Raw genomic sequence first — 10176 nt, 5'->3', positions numbered from 1 at the left:
TCAGCTTTTGAAATGGCCCCACTGCTTTTCAGCATTGTAGTCCGCTGCTTTATTTAGTTTTGGAAGCTTTCGCGTGTGCAAATCATCCCGAAAATCCGTCAAAGCTGGAGTTAGGCGTGGGCACGCCAAACTATAGGAAATCTGCTGGAATGACGATTTTCGGTACTTTTTCTTCACCACTTCCTGCAATTAATCCCAAATATCAAATATTAGTAGAATATATCAATTAAAATAATATTTGATTAAAATCAAAGGAAAAAATAATTATAAATTTAGCACAAATTATGACTTATAGCTACTTTGTCTTTACCGATTTTACAGATGGATATGCATAGATTTCAGAATGATGTGTCCCAAAGTTGAGGTTCTCCGTCCTTAATAACTAACCGCTTAGCAAGTTCCCCCTGCCAGCAGAAAGTTTGACTGAAGGAGTGGAAGCGCATCAGAGAAAATGGAATTTTTCTATAGCTCGATTGGAGCTTCATCAGTCATAGTTCTTCTCATCGGGGCATGGAGATTCTTGAATTGGGCTTGGATCACACCAAAGAAGATGGAGAAACGCCTCAGGCGGCAAGGTCTACAGGGAAACTCTTACGGGTTCTTGTTTGGAGACACCAGAGACATGGGAAGGATGCTTGAGGAGGCTAAGTCCAAACCAATTTCTTTAACAGATGATATCTTGCCTAGAATCATGCCCTTCATCAATGAAACAATGCAACATAAAGGTTTGTTCTCCAAATTTGCCCGAAGACTATTTGGTTTGCTGTGTTTTTCGGCAATCATGCATTTCATATATGGGTTGACCCAATCTTTTTTTTTAAAGAGTGGATAAGTTGCTTATCAAAAATTATTTTGTAGGTAAAAATAGCTTTTTTTGGCTTGGACCAAGGCCGGCAATGGTTATCTTGGATCCTGAACAAGTAAAGGAGGTCTTCGCAAAATATTTTACTTATCAGAAGCCTCGGGCAAATCCATTCAGTAAACTTCTAGCACTAGGACTTGCTAGCCTGGATACAGAAAAATGGGCCAAACACAGAAGATTATTGAATCCTGCATTTCATGTAGAGAAATTGAAGGTTGTTTCTAGCTTTTTCTGCTGAAATTTGGTGCTGTTTCAATATCTTACACGCTTTTGGCCGTTTCTTGTTATTTATCAGACATGGGACTGGCTAGTGTTTGGTATTGCATCATATAAATGTAGTTATGGTTCCAATCTAGTCCGGATAGAGAACCAAATGCAGCCTTTCCAATTTTAAAATTTCACTGAATAATATTTCCATTCTTACTTTTTGATTAATGAAGAACATAAAAGCTGGAAGACTTGCGCTGTTGATTCTTCACATATAGTACATGGTGCCAGCATTTTATCTGAGTTGTAATGAGATGTTAAGCAAATGGGAGAACCTTGCCCCCGCAGAAGGATCTTTTGAATTAGATGTGTGGCCTTATCTTCAAACATTTACTGGTGATGTAATTTCAAGAACAGCTTTTGGTAGCAACCATGAAAAAGGGCGAAGGATCTTTGAACTCCAAAGAGAACAGGCTTTGTATATTGAGCAAGTTATGCAATCCATTTGCCTTCCAGGGTGGAGGTACGGTACTGTCTTTCAATTTCTAGTTTGTAATTGTATCATTTAGCTTATTTGGTTATTGCTATTTTGCATTCAGTTTTGTGCCAACAGAAAGAAACAAAAGAATGCAGAAGATTTTCAAGGAAGTAAACTCATTAGTTATGGGCAATATCAACGAAAGGCTGAAGGAAATTCAAACAGGTGAAGCTACAAGTGATGACTTGTTGCGTATTTTATTGGAATCCAATTTTAATGAGATCCGACAACATGGAAATAAGAACTGCATGAGCCTTGAAGAAGTCATTGAGGAGTGCAAGCTATTCTATTTGGCTGGACAAGAGACAACCTCAGGATTGCTCGCCTGGACATTAATTTTATTGAGTCAACATTTTGATTGGCAGGCTCGTGCCAGAGATGAGGTTCTACAGGTTTTTGACAACAATGAACCTGATATTAGTAAATTAAATCACCTCAAAATTGTAAGTATAACTTGCAAAATTATGTTCCCATCTTAGCACTTTTTTGATAGTTGATCCAATCACCACTAATCATTGTTCTGTTTACGTTTATTTTTCGAAGGTTACTATGATCCTTAACGAGGTTCTAAGGCTATATCCACCGGCAGCGATGCTTTTTCGAATGATTCCCGAAGAAACTAAATTAGGCGAACTGTCACTGCCAGAAGGAATGTTCATCTTTGTGGCCCGAGTCTTGCTGCAGCAGGACAAAGACTTGTGGGGTGATGATGCGAAGGAATTTAATCCAGAAAGATTCAGTGAGGGAGTTTCAAAGGCTACAAAAGGCAATCTCTCGCTCTTTCCATTTGGTTGGGGACCTCGAACTTGCATGGGGCAAAATTTTGCTATGCTGGAAGCAAAGATGGCGCTGGCTTTGATCTTACGGCGCTTTTCTTGGGAGCTTTCGCCGAGTTATGCACATGCTCCTCAAGTTGTGCTCACTCTTCAACCCCAGTATGGAGCTCATTTGATCTTGAAGAAACTGTAAAACAAGAAATCTTGTTATCAATCTTTGTTTAATTTGCTATGAAGTTATTTGAAGATTGATATTTTGAACATTGCAGGCTCGCAATTCGTTCCACGGCTTAACAATGTAGGAAATGGAAAAGGTCGCGGAATAGAACATAAGAAGAATACGAACAAGTGGGGAGCAATTTTAGGCGGAAGAGAAGTAGGCCGGCAGGAAGAATTAGTCAAATAAAAGAAGAATGACTTTTAAGACCAAAACTTTTAGAATATTGTGGTTTGACCGTTGCATAATCCAACTCTGAGGAAATGTGTGAAAAATATGATTACCTATATATATATATTGTTATTATCGTTTAAAATGTTATAATGATTGTTGAAATATCAATTTAAGAGAACAAAATAGTTGGGGAATAAAAGACAAGGCAGTTAACGTAGCGTTTTAAATCTTCATTTTATTTTTCTTGGCTAGCAATACTATGTAGTTACTCGACATAGATGTGCTCTAATGTGGGTCCAAAATATTTTCTCATTCTTCTTTTTTCTGCTAGAAACAATCAAGAATGAATTTCAAAGCCGATTCTGACTTCTTTTTCATAACAATCGATATCGTAAATACAAAATATGCCTATGATTCAACTGGCAATGGCTGCACCGTAACCTAGATCGAATTGTGATGTCAATTTGATTGCAGCCTTGAATGCAATTTTGAATACATGAAATAATTAAAGCTAAATTTTTTTCCAAATGAGGGTTAAGGTCATAGTCCGGCTCTGATTAACTATCCACCGCAAGGCCACATATAGAGGTGGCAAAATGGGCGGTATGGGCGGGATTTGTTTGGGTTTGAGATGGAACCGAGTCATATGGGTATGGGCCCAACCTTACCCATATATATTTTGAGACTAATTTGGGCGGGATCACTTTGGGATGGGTTTAGATTGATCCCGCCCAATACCCAAATCTATTTTCTACATATTTTTTTTTCCTTTAATTCATTTTTTATTTTTTATATAATTTTAATATTTTTGATTTATTAAATTTCTTTTAGTTTTATTAAATAAACATGCAAGTGCTTTATACTCAGGATTCCCACCAAAAATTGGATTAATAAATAAAGGAAAAGATAGATATACATCCATATTCCAATATATATCAAGATAGCCAAAGTACTTAAGGTGTTGAATATTTATTCTCATCATTGTCCAAGGATGACAGGTCTAAACTGATTGAAATGCTGGAAATTCTTGTAGATAATGACTAGGACGACTACTAGATTATATTCGCTGGTATGACTATAAAAATTGTTAAAGATAATTTTTGAATCTAAGACTCCATTTGGATTGGCTATTTTTTCAAAAAATAAGTTTTTCAAGTACAATGTTACAGTAATAGATAATAACTCAAAAAACATCCCATCCATATTATTTTATCAAATATTTCAAAAAAAATTTATAGTGAAAAATTTTCATATACACTGCTACAATAAAATATTTCAAAACTACCCTCCAAAAATAACTAATCCAAACGGAGCCCTTGCTATTTGAACCCAATGGATACCCAAGTATTTCCCAAAATTTCCCATCAATTAATGGGTACAATTGGGATTTGTCCCATTTTAAACCCAATATCAAATTCCAGTACTCATCCCGCCCAAAGTCCCCATGGGCATGGGTAACCCATTGGGACTTGGGACAAATTGCCACCTCTAGCCACATAGAATCATCAAATGAAATGAATATGCGTCGAGAAGACATTGGCTTAGTGACTAAATTTGAAGGTTGAGACCCTTAATTTTTAGGTTATATTCTCCCTTTTTCCCTCGCTACTTCTTAAACCCCCATACCTCCCCTATTAGAAAAAAAAAATGAAATGAATATGTTAACCTCATTTTGCTGTTAGTGATATGCTCATTTTCTCTACTTTGAGACGGTAATACAAAGTTTAATCGAAACTATAGAATTTTAATACAGCAATTCCCACTCTTCGGCCTTTATGGCATGCCAATTTTAAATAGTCACATGAAATCGACAACAAAATTAAGCATAGCAATTGCAAAGCTTAGCCAAATTGGTAAAAACCACTCCACTCAAAGGGCCATAGTTTTGCTCTATACTTAAAAAGGACTACCATGTAACAACTTAATTAATTTGCTTGTTCTCAAAAAAAAATTTGTTTTTGGAACTCTCTATGATTCTTGAATAACAATTCATTTTGATTTGTTCCCTATTTTGTTGCCATTTGCCAGTACTCCAATACTCCCTTTTATCTTTCTACACGTACTTTCCATTTAAAGACATCTAACTCTCCTTAAAAGTTTTAGTCTTCAAATTTATTTTAGAAAATAATAATAATAAACCATTGAGACGACTAATGAGCTATTCAAATTTAAAACAACTATGCACATTCCTTTGTAATTTATTAGGTCTTGCTTTTCGGCTAATATGAATTTTACACAAAGTCACGGGGCATCAATTGGATATTGTGGAATAATAGAGGGATTGTGTGATAAAATTTTAGAACAATGGACTCGTATAGTAATTTATCATAATTTATCCCATCTTGTATGTTGACTTTAGGGCTGTCAATGGTCTGGACCCGAGACCCACCAACATTTTCCAGGTATGAATAGGTATATAGATTCGTGATCCGGACCCGGATTCGGATCCATTTTATCTAACAAAAAGCGGGTCAAATACGGGATATACATTCCGACCCCTATCCGACCCGAACTCGTTTTAATTAATTAATAATTAAAAAATATATACCAATCTATCATATCAATACTACATTACTACTTCTTTGATTCCCAAATTTTTCCAACCCTAATACCTCGCCGCCGCACATCCCTTATTCCCTCTTACTCTCTTTTCTCTTTTCTTTTTTGCTCTACCTCCGCTAGTCCGCCGTGAAACCGGCGACGCTCTCTTCATCTCTGACACCTGACGGTTGCAGCTCCAAAGAAGCCCAACTTTTCCAAGCTTCTAGCAACCCAGCTCTCTTTCTTATAGTCACAGATTTTTTTTTTTTCAATACCGTAAGAATTTGTAAAAATCATGGTGAGGTGAAAGCCTCCATTCTGGTATTTTGTCTTTGTCGAAGACGGTCAAAAAGTTTGTTCATAAGTTTGGTCAAAGACAGCAGCTACTTTGCAATTTAAGGACCGTGAATATGAGTAGCAGTTTGTTATTTGTGTCTACTAAATTGTGCTAAATATTGAAACTTCAGTGATGGGTTTTGATTCTCCTTCACAATTCATGAAATTCCTGGGAACAAATGGACGAATTGAGGGAAAATTTCAAGACAACTTGGTTTCTGTGATTAGCTATTATTCTTATAAGTGGAAGATACTTGGTGTCTTGGTTCCAGACTGTAGGATTTACTTAATTTTTCTTTCTTTTTAATTCCATTTTCATTGGGAGAAAAATGGCCAAAACGATCTTGTGGGGTACAATTTTTTTTTTTAGTCACAGTTTGGATGTGATGAACTTTTTGCATTAATCAAGACACTTGACTCGTAGGCTAATTGAAATTTTTTTAAATAATTCTACATCTTTCTTCCTGTTATTATTATTAGTATTTTTGGATTTGACCATAAACTTTTAATCCAAAAATACTCTTCCTATTATCGACTCATTTTTACAAAAAACAAATAAGATAAACAGGTCTGGTCGACAACGAATGCTTGATCCATACTAATTATGCTTTTAACCAACTTAATTTGTTTTCAAAAGAAAAAAAACCCAACTTAATTGGGCTTCAGCCACACGAGGTGTTCAAATAAACTCCATGTATTAGTTGGACTGTTGAGACTCTCAACTTGAGAGGCACCACATATCCACAGCAGTATTTGGTAAATTCTGAAAAAGCCTTTAAACTTGTACCATGTTTATCTAATAAATTCTGTTATTCACTAATTACAGGGTGTCATCTTTGCCAAGTAATCCAACAGGACCAAGTAGCACAACTGATGAGAATGAGGTTGCCATTTTGGATTTGGAAGAGGAGAATGTGAAGGAAGATGATTCATGTAAGAAACCTAGGGAAAGAAATTAACATCTAAAGTATGGTTTGATATGGATAGAGTTAGGACTGCTACTGGTATTGTTGCCATATGTAAGCATTGCAAAAAAAAATGGCAGGGGATACTCATGTGGGTGGTTTGTGATTTCGATTTGTAATTTGTGATTTAAGTTTGTGATTGGCTTTGAATAACTTTGTAATTTACTGCAAAATATCTTTCATTTGTATTTTTCGGCAAGAAAAGTTTGGATTCTGCTTCTTCAGCAAATTAACTAACTCCCCTGATTTCGCAAAGGCTTGTGTGCCACCAAGTCCTCCCTAAATATGTACAAAATGCTATAAAAATCAAACTGCATTTGCAGGTGCTGAAGTTGTAGCAAAAAAAGGCTTTTGACGGGCCTTTTTTTAGGTAGGCCTGACCCGGATCCGGGGGAAAGATTAGGAGACCCGTCAGATATTTGGGTTGGATCCGGAACTAATACAGTATGACGGGTTCGGGTTCGAGTCCAGATTTATTAATTTCGACTCGAATCTGGCCCATTGACCGACCTAATTGACTTCATGAATTCTGGTTTTAATTTATTAATTTATTTTTCACCTCACAAATATCATATTTTAGCTGAGCTCCCACGACAGGATGAAAATACAGTTTGGATTAAAGTGCTCAAAACATAAAGGGCTTAGATATATGACACGTTGTCGATACCTGTACAATAAGAAAAATAAATCTAATTGCCAATTAAAGTAACCAAAACTCGATTCCAAGTACTGGAGCAGGGACTCTAGGTGTGCAATGGGTTACTTGATTCACCCTGTTCCCGAAGAGTTTGCTTAATCCGATATACCCGAATGGGATGACTTTTTCACAAATAATTATTAATTGTAAATAGGGCAAGTAGGGTATTATCCTTAGGAATTGGGGATATTTATCTCTTTTGAAATCCAAAGTAACACGAGGGATGTTTTTGTATAAAGTATGGTAATTAAAGCAACTCAACTAAAAATTAAATGATAATTCACTAAAATCAGGGTAATAATAATTAAAGGTCTAGTCAAGAAATAAGTTCAACAATGGTTCACCTAATTGATCATCGATACACAAGCAATTCCAATTATTTACTAATAAATAGGTTATAACTGCCAAACAAGCAATGATAGTCAACCTCTCCTTACTGTATCGGTGATTAAGGTACGCCCGTTAATCACTGTTCTAATTGAGAAATAATCCTAGATATGTCCATAAGATTTAATTCCCCAATTGTCTTACGTAATAGATGATCCCTATTTTAACCGAATAACGCACTACCAGGGTTATTTTAGATTAACCCGTGTATTCTCCTGACACAAATCCAATCATGCCAGTTGTCACTATTTCAAGGCAATTAAACAATTACGGATTTAATGCCCTAATTGACAATATGTTACTAAATCAATCCACTATCCGAATCCAAGATAATCAATTAATTAAATAACCATAAGCACTGCAATCGGAGAATATGCAAATACCAATAAATACGAGAAAAGATAAAATTAAATCGATCTCATAATTTTAGGCGACCCAAAATATCCGTTATTTTTTAACTAGAAAAGGGAATTTAGTTCATTCCCAATGCAAAAGACCCACGCGAGAGTTCAGAAGTAATATTCACAACACCGTCTTGATTGAGTAAATTCAATTGCGATAGAATAAGGATGAAAAACCCAAGCTACAGAGGTTGATTCATTGGTTTGTTTTTGGTCTTCAACTTGTCTACTCCTACGGAAAAAAGAAAAGCAACTAAAGACGAAAAGAAAAGTCAAAGGCTAAGTTTCCGTTGTGCTCCTTCTCTGCATCCTATTTCCTATCTACTAGGAGGCATAAACGCGCTTCGCGCGATGGAAATCTAAAATGCCCTGCCCACTTTTGTATACAACGTAAAATAAAATATATGAAGTAATAAAAATTATAATTTATGCAGAAAAAGTATGCCAATTATTAGTAAAATCTAAAAGGAATGAATACTTAAACAAGTAGTCTATGGAGTTATGTCTGTTCCATACTTTGTTTTGCATATGAAAACCATTTGCAAGAGAAATGGCAACAAATTGTATCTACGTCTCAAGTACGACATCATAGCCATTTCTTTGGTCTCCCTACCCCACTTACCTTTATCTTTCCTAGTAGAAAACCCAAGCAGCCATTCAATTAACTCATTTCTTGTGGAGATTATATACACTATCCACATTTGTATAAAGAACTTTGTTTCCGAAAATACTCTATAAAGACAAAAATAACGCTTCTGTAAACCACATTGTTATATCAAAGAACTTGCTCATCCACAGAAGCTACGACATATCCCACGTAGAAAACACACACTCAAGTCAGGGGCAACAAAATTGACATTGCACGTAAACAAAAATTGTTGGAAACAGGTACCGCATCATCATTTTGTCAACATTACTTTCATTAAACACAAAACTAAATGGCCAATACCTCTACTAATATTACAAAAATACCAAACCCGCACTAATTTGAAGGCTATGAGGGGAAAAACAGATTTTCTAGTCTTCAATTGTTTAAGCAATAAACAAACAGAGAGAACTCCAACACAGTACAAACTTAGTAACCCCCTTTGAGATCATTGACCACATTCTATGGAATTGGAGTTACAGTCTCCAAAGTTGCACCTTCTACCATGAAACCTGGTTTGGGGCCTTCAGGTTGCCTCTTAGTATTGTTGACCTCACCTCTTGCCTTTGCTGCAGCCTTCAATTCATTATTTTTTCTGTTCTATGCTTGATTTCCTCATTGCATCGAGAAGGCTGAACATGCTCTACGCGAACATGAATCCTCTTCCTGATAGTCATATTATCAACCTGCAGGTAAAATTTGTGGAAGCAAAGATTAGCTTGCTTTCAAGATAATGGAATATAAAGTAACAATGTCATGATGTTGTGGAACAGGACCATAGAAGATAGATGAATAGAATAATTAACATGCAATTCTTGATGCATAAGGTCTAAAAGAAACCATACCAGTAACAAAATAACAAAGTTAGGCTGGATCTGTGTTGCTGGATCTTCATGATCATGTCCATCATCTTCACTCTCATCTTCTTCATCCTTCCTCTTTTTATTAAGTTTCCCATTCTGATCTCTGTTACCTATATTCTGATGCCCGTTACAGACATCTTTATTTCCCTGAACAGCCTTGTCTTCATAAGTAGACTTGCCTTGTTTCTTGGTATCAAACTTCTTTTTCCTGATAACATGTTGCCAAATATTCCTGAACTCCTTAATTCGAACAAGTTTCACCAAAGTCACATGCACCATGCATGACCTCTTTTATTACAAGCTTGGGATCACTGTTTGCTGATAACACTGGCAGAATTCAAGGAATTATTAGAAATGCATATGGAATGATCAAAGGGTTTCTATAACATAATGCCCAAATGCTCAATATGCATATATTTTGAAAGACAAAATAGTAAAATGTTTTTACTTTACGCATTTGAGCAAATAATGCCAAAACAATACAGATAAGTCAAATGACATGCTTCCTGTTCCCATATGCACTCCAGAAAGGAGTAATCATAACATTCTTGAATGACATAGAAGAG

The 10176-nt window shown here is 35.8% G+C and overlaps 2 protein-coding genes across 2 annotated transcripts; one reads left to right on the top strand and one right to left on the bottom strand.

The window, feature by feature from the left end:
* Nucleotides 1-343: 343 nt before the first annotated feature.
* LOC113772104 (cytochrome P450 CYP72A219-like) lies at nt 344-2578 on the top strand. The gene is made up of 5 exons (XM_027316655.1): nt 344-725; nt 859-1076; nt 1348-1592; nt 1669-2050; nt 2151-2578. The coding sequence occupies exons 1-5, from the start codon at nt 452-454 to the stop codon at nt 2574-2576; spliced, it is 1545 nt and encodes a 514-aa protein (XP_027172456.1). The 5' UTR covers nt 344-451; the 3' UTR covers nt 2577-2578.
* Nucleotides 2579-9025: 6447 nt separating this feature from the next.
* On the bottom strand, nt 9026-9895 carry LOC113769865 (two-component response regulator ORR23-like). The gene is made up of 2 exons (XM_027314172.1): nt 9593-9895; nt 9026-9433 (listed from the first exon to the last, which is right to left on the bottom strand). The coding sequence occupies exons 1-2, from the start codon at nt 9887-9889 to the stop codon at nt 9326-9328; spliced, it is 405 nt and encodes a 134-aa protein (XP_027169973.1). The 5' UTR covers nt 9890-9895; the 3' UTR covers nt 9026-9325.
* Between the last annotated feature and the right edge of the window lie 281 nt (nt 9896-10176).

The sequence above is a fragment of the Coffea eugenioides genome, chromosome 5, assembly GCF_003713205.1.
Source record: "Coffea eugenioides isolate CCC68of chromosome 5, Ceug_1.0, whole genome shotgun sequence".
Classification (NCBI taxonomy): Eukaryota; Viridiplantae; Streptophyta; class Magnoliopsida; order Gentianales; family Rubiaceae; genus Coffea; species Coffea eugenioides.
The sequence above is the reverse complement of the archived record's forward strand: the minus strand, read 5'-3'. Positions and strand labels throughout refer to the sequence as shown.